This window comes from Bombus bifarius, unplaced genomic scaffold (assembly GCF_011952205.1).
Source record: "Bombus bifarius isolate JDL3187 unplaced genomic scaffold, Bbif_JDL3187 scf7180000008194, whole genome shotgun sequence".
In the NCBI taxonomy this organism is placed as follows: domain Eukaryota; kingdom Metazoa; phylum Arthropoda; class Insecta; order Hymenoptera; family Apidae; genus Bombus; species Bombus bifarius.
The window spans coordinates 1415847-1429706 of NW_022884502.1; the positions used below are offsets into that span (position 1 = coordinate 1415847).

The following is a 13860-nucleotide window of genomic DNA, read 5'->3' on the forward strand; positions in this document are numbered from 1 at the left end:
CGAAATCCAGCTGTGCCATTGATAGACCGGAAACACGGTAGAATGGCCTGACTCGTCACTGGCAGCCTCTGACAGCTCTCGATAAAACTTCTCTGACAATCGAGGCGAACGCCGAGAAAATCCGCGCTTTACCCCCGATGGTTGTTGCTGCAACATTTTCCATACATAGCCCACCTACAACGTGGGCTTAACTTTTAAACGAGCAGCTTTAAAAACCGATAGAAACTTCGCCGTTAATCCTACGGAAATTCTATTCATCCCATCGTTTTACGTGTCGCGTTACGCGTAATAGCCATGAAAAGGAACGATACGCTTGTCAGAATCGCCACTCGGGTCATTCTCCTTCTTCGTCCACTGAATGATTAATACAAACGCATAATATACAGGCCGTTTCATAATACGCGGCACCCACTTGGGAAATGGACAGGGGACGCTAAAGCAACGTAAAAAGTCCATACAAACGCGTGTCCCACTCGACCCTGTTTCAAACATGTAGCCACCCACTTTCGTGTTACGGGAATACGCAACAGCTTATCTTCGTGCAAGGTGCTCGAAATGGCTACTGTCGATGGTTCGTCGTGTCAAAAAATTTCACAATCTCTCGGAAATTCCAGACGTACGTCGATTAAAACGGATGGAGGATAGCCACTTGGAGCGTAGTTTATCGTACAATTATCGAAACGTTAAAGACACAAAAATGGCTATAATAATGGCAAAATTGGTAAAGATACACGATGTTGAAAAATCAGAGATATTAAAAAACATGATATTGAAAATTATCTAAAGCGCATATTGATCCCTCAGATATCTGGGTAACAGAACGCTTAACTATAGAAAAACCTTAGATATACTGATATAATAAAGTGGTATCATTGCGATAAAGACGATAATAACAACGATTTTATAAAAATGGGAAAAAATGGAAACAGCAAACGAAAATAATGAAGAAATGATGAAACAATCGTGACATTGGGAAAAAAGCTTCAACGGTGCGAAGTACAAAAAGAACTCTAATCTAACTCTATGCAGTTATTTATCCCAAAGAAATTATGTGACTCGGAAAGCAAAATAACATGCGATTCATCGATATTTCAGGAATCTATCGATCAATTCCAATCTATATATGACTAAATAAAATTTCATATCAGGAAAGGGATTTTTCTATTATCCGAACGCTTTTGTATCCCTGTTAGTTCTGATAAGAGAGGCTCTAGTGTATCAGGATATCTGCATATCTCATAAAAAACACGGCAATTAATTTAGATGGTCAAAGATTAAACGGTCGTCAAGATTTCGAATATGTAGAAAAAATTTCCTCTACGATATATCGATGCTCGCAATTCCGTGGTTTCAACCCTTCGCGAGTAAACTGGATCGTTAAAAATCGAAATGAAATTTCATCCTTGAATTTCTTTCTCGTAAACGTTTGTCTCGATCGAAAAATAATTGCTTCGAATCTCTGCAAACGTTTCGCTGGAAAATTCCAACGTATCTTAGAAAATGTAAAAGCTTTAGGTAGGACAGTCTAAGTAAAGAGAGCAACATTAGATAAACTCTACATTGGTAATTCATACTAATCAACGATGTATTTTCTGCCTTTTCTTATTTTCCATTTCCATACTTATCAATGGAGAGGTATACGAGAATATGAGAAACGAATGAAACATCATTCGCGAAAGAAAAAAGAAACGAACAAATGCCAGATCAAATGTGTTAGAAAATATTTTTTCAGTGAAAAACAGGTGGTTTATTTTTAACTGAATTGCCTGCTTCAAAGAATTTCCTGTACACACAGCCCTGAATAATTGACGAACCGACTCGTGGTTTTACGACCAGCAATGTACAAGAGACAACAGTATCGCTCAAGATTAATTCAAACATTTACTGCTGAACCAACATAGCCGAGGTTCTTATAACAGCGTTTCGAAGTTGAAAGAAAGAAAATTCTACCGACGACGATGAAATATCATTTCATCCTATCGTACGATACAACATGGAACAGTTTGCAACTTAAATTACGTATTCGTGTATTTAATTTACGGGATAAAGTCCCATTAGTGTACATAGTAGCGCTCAAGCGATTAATATTATTGTCAATACTATTGTCAATATTACTGTCAATATTACTGTCAATATTTAAAGTTCTTAACATTGTATCGATAATATATGTATACTGATTGTCTAGAGGATCTCTTATGTACGATAATGTTGAGAACCTTAAATATTGACGATAATATTGATCGTCTGAATGACGCTCTTTAAACCCTTAACCTACGATTTACGTTCGAGAATTTTGGACCGAAAACGTAAACAAACTATTATACAGGGTGGTTGGTAACTGGTGGTACAAGCGGAATTTTTCGTTCGAGGCTTTGTTTTCGAGAAAATCGACTTTGAATTTTCGCTCGGTACGCGTGCACTTTATCGCGTCTCGTTATAAGGGATCTCACTGTAGATCGTTGTCTCGATGGAAAAATTAAAAAAAAATTTTTATTCTATATTTTCGACTTCTCTTTTCGCGTACCACCAGTTACCAACCACCCTGCATATTATATTTGGCCCGAAGAAATATTCGACGATTTCATGTTATTGTCAATAGAGAAAGTAAGTTGCTAATTTTGGATATTGATTTTTTATCTCGGGTATACAGGCTGCAAAGATTAAGAGTGTGCAGCATTTTCGTGACATTTTCAATAATCTCATAAAGAGATGTTTCGAGCAAGAGTTAAACAAACTCTAAACCTGGTTGCAAACAGCAATAAAAAGAATTTTTCAACAATTTGCTTCTTCAATAAAAAGTCACCTTGATTCTTGCACATGGCACTGTGTATTTTTGACTTGATAGGGTTGTAGCTAACGCCAAGACGAACTCAACGACACGTTACGCTATCGCCTTCGCACGACCTTTTTGCAATTAGAAACGTTAATATGGAAAATAATTTTATTTCAACGAAATTACGTATTCATAGGTCGTAATACAGTAAGTCGTCAGCTGCAACCCTATCAAATCAAAAAATACACAGTGCCATCTGCAAAAATCAAGGTAACTTTTTATTGAAAAAGTCAATTTTTCAAAAAGTTTTTTATTGCAAATTCAAGGCAATTCGAGGCTGACTAATCTTTGTTTCAAACATTATTTTGTGAGATTATCGAAAATGCTACAAGAATGGCGGATGAAATATTTCCCAAAAAAAAATCCCTTACACCCTACAATTTGTATACTTCATAAATATTGTTGAAAAAAATAGTTGTTATTAATTAATGTGAAAGGAAATATACTTTTACTATACAATAACTGTAGCTGAATGAAAATTCCTCTCGTACAGACACCTGGATTCAACGTAGTTAAGTGTCTCGAAGCCGCATCTCTTCAATATGTATAAACGTGTTAGAACGATTTTTAATTGGAATGATCTTTGATTAAAAATCGAGAAACGATCATTTGGTTAAACAACAAAGTGTACCAAGTACGCAAACACCTACGGAAGTTTGAGAATGGGAATTCTGAATCGAACAAAAGGTTTGATACATTGCCAAACGTATCTGCAACTTTACGCGAGCGATTAATAGAGCCTGAGGCAAAGAATCTTGAATTATAACGACTTGGTACACGTGTTAATGTGCTAGCAAACTAATGGTTCGTTCTTTTGTTCGCGATAACCGACGGTACGTGATAATAATTTTCGCTTGTATTTTACCTATGCCGCAGCAACGATGACCTATTTCTTGGAATAGAACCAATCGTCTTCGTGTCTACCCAAATATTTAGAATTTTAAGATGAGTTCCGCATATCTCGCGTAAACGCGATGCAGTTGTTCGTGCGTCTTCTTCCCAGGGAAAAATGATAGTTCTCTTCGTACATAGCAAACTATATTTCTTAACGCGCCAATGAAAGATTTCAAAACAAAACCTTCCGTGACGTAAGTATGGAAAAATGAGATACAGTAGAAGTTCGTTTATCCTAGCACCGAACGAGCCAATTTTTGTTTACTGTCGGTTATATGAACTCGTACTTGAGCCTTTATTATCCGAACTACGCTCGTGAGTACTTTTAGTTATTCAGTTTTAACGCGTACCCAGAAGTCGTTGTGTTTTGTCCAAGCTGATATATAATTTAACACAGTTTCCGTGAGAAATGTTGCTCAACATCGGTTATCCGAACGCCAACCTCTATTATCGAGACTCGTAGCAGCGGTTGCTTGAGGTTGCAAGTGTTTCTCTATTGTCCTAACTCATCGGTTACCCGGAACATTTTACCGGACGAACCAACTTGTACCGTATTTTATGTTCAGTGTAACTTTTTTCACAGTAGATTTCGTTATGTTACCCACATCTGATTTGCTAAAGGACGAGTTCCTTCGCTTTTCTGCAGTTATCTGATAGATACGGTTTATTGGAATGATCTAGCAGAGTCTCGTTTACAGGAAGAACCTGGCTTGCTTCTCTTTCGCTATGGACGATGCTCGATATGTTGAGTAAAACGCACGTTTTCACAGAGATTCGAGTTTGGTATTGCCAAAAGAGTTCAGTACAGGACAAGCCAGTCTACAAGTTCGACAAACATCCTTCGCGAAATTGCCAGTGCACACAGCGATATGGCGCAATTAATTTCTTAATTAATGGGGAACGAACGCAGGATAATTGAAGATATTGGGCATTCGAGGTAAAGGAAACAACGAAGTTTTGTTTTGATTTGAACCGTAGAAGGCACGAAGAAGGTAAAGAACACAGTAGGACTATTCCTCGGCGTAATACGTAAGAGGATATTTATTATTTATATAGCTGTTGCGGAGTTTCATCCTCTTAGCTGGCCAAGCAACGTTGTTACTCGTAAAAAATGTAAAAATGTCAGCGAGCTTACTGCGAAAGCGAGAGAGAGAAAGGGAGAGAGAGAGAGAGAAAAAGTATTTTCGAGTATCGTCATCAAGAGAAAATACTCGTTCCATTTCCCTCCTCGGGACATAGATTACATAGAAGAGCGCTGGGTGTCGAGCAAGATAAGGATGAAAATTCCTAGAAAAATTCGTCAAATGCCAATTCGAAATTCCATCGCAATAGAATACGCTCTAAGATGCGGACGTTTTGTAGAAATTGAAATTTTTCTGGCAACGAGTAGAGAAATGAAGGCCAAACAGAAATTTGTATCGTTCTTTATAAATACCATAACGAACGCTTCATTCTTACAATTCTGAAGCAAAATTAAATACAGCAGCCGAAATTCTATCAACATTTATTTCTCTGGAGTAAGAAACATAAACTGTGAGTGAAACAGGGATTTCTTTCAACACCTTTTACGAGCTTTTTTTAACGTTCTGTGCGTCCGCAAACTTCAAAGTTGAATTATACAGGAGAAATTGCAAAATACACAGCATTCAATTTTCACAAGAACCAAAGCACCGTGTCTGTGCCGCGAGGCAATGCGCCACAATTTATCGCTCTCGCTCGCATCAATCGAATTTCTTCTTTTCCTAACAACGACAAAATCGTGCTGCAGCCGCGTCGTCAAACGCGCTATTATAAAATATAAACTGAACGTCCTCTTCGTAAGCGACAAAATTGTACGGCGACAGATCGTTGCCAGTGTGCCCATTGCCTTGTAGCGCAGACACGGTACTTTGCTTAAGTAATACAAGTCGAATAAACAATAATTTAACGATAAGTAAATACCAAGTCGATGCTAAAATATTTATCGATCCATACTACATTACCACATTAGTTTATCCGTATAACTTTATTTAGAAAACCAAGTTACACGCACTTATCGTCAAGAGTATAGGGACTTAAGGAAGCCAGGAATTAGGCGATACTGTGGTGACGTTACAGAAAGTGATTTAAAGCAAAAAGAATAACTTTGACGGCGATTGACTGTCTATAGCAGTTAGTGCTACTTTAAGCTATTCGGCTTAGGAAACCCTGGCGATTTCACGCATCGTTCATCATCGCTCGACAACACGCGACACTCACCACCGCGGTTAAAACTTCGATATTTTCCACTTTGTACAACCTTCGAATCACGTATGTATGTCGCGCGTCAACGTGTACACTATCGAATCGTTACCGTTCTATTTTCCGATCGTGTACATGTACATGCAGCCGTTCAACATTCAGAATACGTACGCTAGGAAGATGAAATATTAAACCGGCTTGATTTCAGTCCAACGAATATCGTGCGATATATTATATTACAGACGCCTCGAAAGAGCTACTCCTTCTCTACATGTTCCAATTCCTTGCTATCGATTGAACTATATCGACCCCCTCCATATTCATCAACACTGTGCAATGCTTACGTAGAAGGGAAAGCTTCGAAGCTCGTGTAAAAAGAACGGACGCGTTTTATCTTTTTAAGAGCATCAGGACTGTCTTCAGTTCGATCGAACTAATATCGTTATCGAAATTTTACAAGCAACAAATCAGAGATTATCGTCGTTAATATATTTTTCTAGGAAAAAGACAATGGTAAATTTCGTAATGAATGGAATGAAATTTTGCAAGAAAATGTTACAAATTAGGAATCGTGCGATTATCGTGGTGTGATCGTAAGAAAAATTAGGAAACGTATAATATAAGAAACGCCGCATTAGTAATTTACCGATATAATTAATTCGTAAATGATCGTTGTTGATGATGTTGATAAAAGTAACACGGTAAGCACCAAGTAGCAGGTAGCAAGTCATTAAACCGCAACTATCTACTACTATCGTTGAAATTTTCCTGGCGAACGTGCACTTTGCTTTAGTTTTATCAATGTAGGTCAGTAACGAGGGATAAAGGATTGACGCGCAGGGACGAGTTGCAAAATTTCACGCGTCAATGAAATCTGTCACAACCTGGAAACGGCTTAAACCCTTCTCGGGGTCCTTATCAACCAGATCGTAGTTTTCTATCGTTGAAAAGACTTTTTCGAGTTTGAGGTAGAATTCTTATTCGACTCGACGTTTCGTTAGAACTTTACGCCGAGGATTTGCAATTATCGTGCGAAATTGGAGGACACGCGACAAAGTTGACTAGAAACATCGGAACGTAAAAATAATTGTGCAAAATTACGTTTATCTGAATCAAAATAAATACACGATGATAATTTTTTTTTTCCCTACTCGAACGAACATCTGGTGAGATACAATTAATCGATAAAGAAAAGTAATAAGCGAAATACTTGGAAGTGGTAAGATGATCAGATTTGATCGGCAGATTTCGACAGATTGAAAATTAATCGAGAAGCGAAGGGAGGAACTCGAATTGAAACGGAAAGACCGTGATGACGTTTCGAACTTGCCTAGTGACACGTGCGTAATAATCGAGCCTCAGCATCGATTGATCGATAGCTCTCTCGAAAACTAGATTAAAAGCCATCGATAATAGTTTAACTGCGTGTCTCTTGACCTCCTCTGCAGCGCAGAAACCTATTAATATCGAACGAAAAAGTGATTCCAGATAAGCTCATCGGACGATTCAAGAAAAAGATTTCAGATTAGTTTCGAGAGTGTGCGATAGTCTATTTTAAAAGCCACTGATTTTCACTATAAAAACCCGACGGATATCGATTCTGTATCGCACATCAAGCTCTGTCATCGACCAAAGTGCAAGCAACTCTCAGGATGCACAGGCTCACCGTGCTTCTCGCTTTCGTTGCCCTAGTGGCCGGTAAGTTAACACGTACACGCTGGTGTTAGGACATGTAACTGTTACATTTACTGTAATAAAATACCAAGGAATTTTACTTTATTTAATCTTTTACCTCGTAAGTCAACTAAAAACAATCGACTATTTTCCGACTCTTGCGCAATAATTTGCGAACTGATAATATCGGTAAATCGACGAGCGACAAGATGTATATTTTCATGAGTTCGATTAAATGATGTAACGAGTGCTATAATTTGGACGTTTATATTTCTCTACGTATTATGCACGCTGTATGAATTTCTGCACTTGCAAATTTACGCGATCGAAGATTAATCCACAAAGACTTCTGCCACGAGCTTCGAAACTTGACTATCTAATTAAATATAATTCTGCCGCGTTACAATTACAGCGCCTTACAGCTTACAGATACTCACAAAAATTGCGTGATAAGATTTTCTACTTCTCTTCTCAATAGGGATCACATTTGTCACGAGCTCTTCCATCGACGAAGATCAACTACACAACTCGTTATAGTCTTACCAAAGCTCCCTGCCTCTGTGTTTCAGGGAACCCGATAACAAACCAGACGGTGCACCACTTCGTGCAGCGAATGGACGGTCGCATCGTAGGTGGCGAGGAAACGACCATCGAGGCAGCGCCGTACCAAGTGAGCTTGCAACACAATGGTCGCCACTTCTGCGGAGGTAGCATAATCGCTAAGAACTGGGTGGTAACCGCTGGACATTGCACCGATTTCCCAGCCAGCGGCTACCTCATACGTTCCGGCTCGACCAACGTCAATTCCGGTGGTTCGGTGCACCGAGTTCAGCAAGTGATCAGACACGAAAACTATGGCAGCGATCGTCACGGTATCCCATCGAACGATGTCGCCCTGCTTCGCGTGGTGGACTCTGACGCGTTCCAATTCAACAACGCCAGGAAACCTATATCTCTGTATCAAGGAAATCCCGATTCTCTTGTTAACAAATACGGACTGATCACCGGTTGGGGTACCACCGAATCCGGTCAGCTTCCGCTGCGTCTCCGCAAGGTATCGGTTCCTCTAATCTCGAGACCGGCGTGCAACGCAGCGTACAAGGAGGTCGGAGGAATTCCTCAGTGGGAAATTTGCGCTGGAGTTGCGAAGGGAGGCAAAGACTCTTGCCAAGGTGACTCTGGTGGTCCCTTTGTTGTCAATGGCAAACTCGTGGGAATCGTCTCTTGGGGTATGGGCTGCGGAACTGCTAAGTATCCAGGCGTTTACACCGACGTTTCCCACTATGGCTCGTGGATCAGGCAACACGCTCGTATCTAACTCGCGAACAACCCTTTCCTGAATTTAAAAAAGTACTCGACGAATCAGTGCACAGGTTGTGTCGATAACGATTCTAGTCGCGGTATACTGTAGATACGGTATACATGTACGTGCAAATTTAAGGACAAATGATACGTGAAAAACTTTCTTTCTTTTTATTTACCTTTTTCAAGATTTGTTATTAAAAAGTTTGTTAAATTTTCTAATAATATCCGTCAGCCATGTAAATAGCGACTGTACAGAAAATAAATGTTGTTTTATTATCATAACCTTGCTTCCTTTTATTCGAGCTGAACAATGTAGCAGGTATAATGACCGGTGAAAATACTTGAACATTCAGAATAGAAGAGCTGATAAATATTAGGTTGTTCGAAAAGTGTCTTTCTTCTACAGACCCGTCTTTTACAACGATGCATCTTTATACAGACACGAAACCTAATCTGTCGAACGTTGTGATCTTTATTTTGATAGAACAAAATGGATCACACGTAATTCGATAAAATAATATAAAACGGAAAATGTGCATCCATTATTTCCTTATAAAACGAAAGAAACTATTCGGACCACCTAATATATCAGGTGTGTTGACCTACGAAATTTCTTAAAATTGTATCAACTGTATTGAAATACTAACTATCGTGGTGGTTATATTGATAAAATGTTAGATCAATCTGAAAATCTATATGGAAATCTCATAAATTTGTTTTCGACAAACATAATGCGTGTAAATGAGACTTTCTTTCTTTCGACATGTAGAAACAGTCAAATCAAATTAATAGAGTTATGCCGACTAGGATATTAGCCAACTAACCGACCAGGGTTCTGGCCGACTAACCGACCAGGCTTTTGGCCGACCAACCGACTAGGCTTTTGGCCGACTAGCCGACTAACCGATTAATCTGCTTCTAAGAAGCTGACTAGTCGGCCGACTACTCGTCTCTGCTTATCAAACAAGAAAAAAATAATTGTTTAATATTGCTAATCCAAAGAGAAATTTTTTTATCATTGTTTGTTATATTTATTTTATTACGTGTTGTTTTTTCGTTTGAAAGTCTTGAAGATTTTTATTATGATAAAATTAAGAAATAGCGGCGCCTACTCCCTAATTATTATTTTATAATAATTAAGTTGTATATAATCCTCAATTGGTTAACTTATTTAGTTTATTTCAATAAAAACAAATAATTATTTTTTATTTCTTAACGTAACAATTATGTTACATACCTATAAATAAGTATACTACATTACTATATATTAAAAAATATTCAAATTAGACCGATGACAGTAAAGAGAGGACATTGTATTTTTATTTCTACGCTGTATCAAGCTATGAGTAAATAAAAATCTAAGGCCCATCAATCTCGCCGGCTAGTCATCGCCTAGGAAAGTGGCCGGATAGTCGACTTAATCGATTAGTCGGCCACTAGTCGTTACATCTTACAAATTAGAATATACACAGTGAATCCAGACGATCTACGATAAGATTGCTACTTGAGCTTTTAGAATCTTCATCGTATTATGCGTAAAGTCATATCGGGACTAAGTATCGATGTAACTATCGCGATTTTAATACCGCTCACGCGACAAAACCAATAATTTATATAGCGATTTCCATTTAGAGATTAAGCATAACGTACGTGCATAGATTGTATCTACGACAGAAAGTATTAATTTCGATTAATTTGATCTTTATTTATTTTATTGGTCATTACGTGAAAATTTGCATAAATCTAAAATATCGTTAAGGAATGATTAAAACATTTAAATATTACTATCTCGTTCGAAACGTTCCGCGTAAGGATCATAAACGAAGAATGTGATAAATAGTTTTAAAACGTAACTTTACTTGCTAGTAAAATTAAATCTGTATTTTTATATCGTAACGAACTTTTCAAAACTGTCGATTATCATAATATTAAACATACCTTTGGTCATTTACAAAGGATTCATTTACTTTTAAACTGACGTATCCTTACGAAACGTATAACATAAAAGCATATTTTTTCTTTTCAACTGTATTAGTAATTAATTGCAAGCGACATCGAAATAAAAAAAAAATCAGCAAAAATCCAATTATCACCTTTATGCCGTATGTTCTTTGTATTCGATATCATAACGATAATCTCGTGCTGATATAATAAAATTAGATTTTCTTCTTGCCTGTATCTGCTGCGTCTTACTCTGTCGCTATTGCGAACAACGCTGTCTATAAACGACTAAACGCAGATTTAGATTTTGAACGGACTTGGAACTTTTTTTATCAAATTAGTCTCAAAATTTTTATCGGGATTTAGATTAGAGTTCTATAAATACCAAGATATATTTGTTAATAAACTACAGACGTTTATGCTATCATTTTTATATTATAAATTTAAAATACTTGTTACATAGCGGATAGGACAGGCGTCAAATTTAAATAAATAAAATAAATAAATTTTAATAAATTTACCACTTTCTTTGTTATGCTAATAAAGATGTAAAAAATACACGTCCACGTCCCATAATAATTTACAAGGAATATGTATACATCAGCGTATACATGCGTTATTATACCTTTTTAATGAAAAAGCATAAATTAAACGTAAACAGGTAAAACGAAAGCAAAAAATTAAGAAGAAAGCTTACCGTCAAAACGATAAATTTTGATTGATACGGCTGATTTCGTACGAAATCCGCGTAAAGTACGGTGGCTTTACGAATTCTGGTTCTAGCTCTTATCGATGCCACCAATAATACCCTTTGTTCGATATATTTATTGTTTGTGACTCATTTTCATATAAATACACCACAAATTTTGTAGAAAGGCAGACAAACACTGCAACTCCTTGGCAAGCAAGATGTTCACACAACTGAGTTTACTCGCCTTGTTGGCTGCCGCGACAGGTAAGTTCTTTATTCTCAACCATACCCATTCACTTTTCGCTACTCAAATTCATCTAAAGAAATTGTAACTTAAGATATTCAATAACTCGTTATTTACCGAAATGTTCGATTGACTTTGCGATGCTTGACTCGATCACTTTCTGTTGCTAACGTTTATGTGCAAAATTGCAACTGAAAATATTTGGTAAAGTCTCCCGAGCCTTTGATAAAGATATTGGAAATCTACAAAGTCAACGCTTCTTATAACACCCGGACGCTTTTCTACTTAATTCGGCTATTTATAAAATCCCACGCTATTCGTTAAACGTATTTAAAATCCACTGCATCAACCGTGCTCGTAAAAATATAAGTACCACGTGTATATAAATATCCGCAATCTACCTACCGTTTCTTTAATCGCGTTCATAAAAGCGTGAACCTGCATAAATCATTTTAATCGTTTCCCGTATGCTTTAAACCGAAGATAAAATTATTATTCCACCAGCGACCCCGCCGCTGCAAAGACCGATCTTGAACTCCCTATTTCCAACCGGGCAAATCATCGGTGGAACGAACGCAAGGATCGAGGATGTACCACACCAAGTGTCCCTTCAAAGTTCCGGCATCGGCTTCTGCGGTGGTAGCATCATTTCGGACAAATGGGTGATAACAGCTGCTCACTGCATGTCTTATCCACCCGAATGGATCACCGTGAAAGCCGGAACGACGATAAAATCCATTGGCGGAAGCTCACACAAGGTAGCTGAAGTAATCGTCCATGAGAACTATACGACGAATTGGTACGGAGTACCAATGAACGACGTGGCCGTGCTACGAGTTTCGAGTCCCTTCGTGTTGGACAAAACGCGTAATCCTATCAAGATCTTCAAACAAGACGAAGAATCCGCCGTGGGAATCACCGCGACAATCACCGGATGGGGTGCGACGAGAGAAGGCGGTAGCACTACCGAGATCCTTAAAACTGTCGATGTGCCTATCGTATCGAAGAGCTCCTGTAACGAAGCCTACAAATCATACGGAGGATTGCCCGAGGGACAAATCTGCGCGGCGATACCAGAAGGAGGAAAGGACGCTTGCCAAGGGGACTCTGGCGGCCCCATGACTATTGGTGGACGTTTGGCTGGCCTAGTGTCCTGGGGTTACGGCTGCGCCAGACCTGGCTACCCTGGTGTTCACACAGAGGTTGCTGCCTTCAGCGATTGGATCGTCTCCAAGACTGGAATTAAAACGTAAAGTTTCCCGAAACTGGATCTTCCTCTTTTACCTCTAATAAGAGTTACGCGTAAATAACGCACTTGTATGGCACGATAAATTCAATAAAATTTGATTTCTCTCACGAGTATAGAAAGCTAGGATCTGCTGAATCCTATTCTGACCTATTACAAGTCTTCTTCGCATATTTCTTCCTCTTCTTTCCTTTTAGAAAAATCGTGTGCCCTCGTGACGTTAATAAAGAAACCGCTAAGCTATTCCAAAATATGGATCTAGTCGGCATATCGGAGTTAATATACGGTGAACAACTTGGCATCTATAAGCGTTGTCGTTCAAGGGATTCGTTAATTCGTTGATCTTCAACTCGTTTGATCGTCGAGCTACAGGTAAGAGAGAATTTATCTGCAGAGAGATTAGAAGTTGATAGGCCACGAATTATTCGAAAACTAAGAATCGAAATTGCTAGGTATTTTCTCGCAACGCTTAATAATCACTATTACCTTGCTATTATCGTCGCACTTGTGGATCATCGAAGCACGTGGATATAGATCTGTCATTTGCATCGATGTGTTACAAATAAATAATAGATAATGTTGCTAATGGAACAATAGTCGACAGTGGCTTGTTTGGTCCGCGCTCGAGTGATTGCATAAAAGAACGGTAAATGATGCTTCCAATTGCTAATTCATCGTTAATTCGTACACAGTGCTCACATACTGTTACTACAAATCGAGCAACGTCATCGGATGCTTATGAACATATTGAACTTGGTGCTGTTACTAGTTATATCTCGGTACGCGTAACAAAGCAACCTTTTCGAGCGAAC

At 38.3% G+C, this 13860-nt stretch overlaps 3 protein-coding genes across 16 annotated transcripts in view; 2 read left to right on the forward strand and 1 right to left on the reverse strand.

Moving 5' to 3' along the window:
• The window catches only part of LOC117209783 (glutamate-gated chloride channel), an 89697-nt gene that overhangs the window by 70060 nt on the left and 5777 nt on the right, over positions 1-13860 (reverse strand). The gene's annotated exons all lie outside the window — the stretch shown is intronic.
• On the forward strand, positions 7465-9208 carry LOC117209788 (trypsin Blo t 3-like). Its single transcript, XM_033452172.1, has 2 exons — positions 7465-7645; positions 8191-9208. Exons 1-2 carry the CDS (start codon positions 7600-7602, stop codon positions 8937-8939), a joined length of 795 nt encoding a protein of 264 aa, XP_033308063.1. The 5' UTR covers positions 7465-7599; the 3' UTR covers positions 8940-9208.
• Positions 11678-13162, forward strand: LOC117209789 (trypsin-1-like). Its single transcript, XM_033452173.1, has 2 exons — positions 11678-11822; positions 12307-13162. The coding sequence occupies exons 1-2, from the start codon at positions 11777-11779 to the stop codon at positions 13053-13055; spliced, it is 795 nt and encodes a 264-aa protein (XP_033308064.1). The 5' UTR covers positions 11678-11776; the 3' UTR covers positions 13056-13162.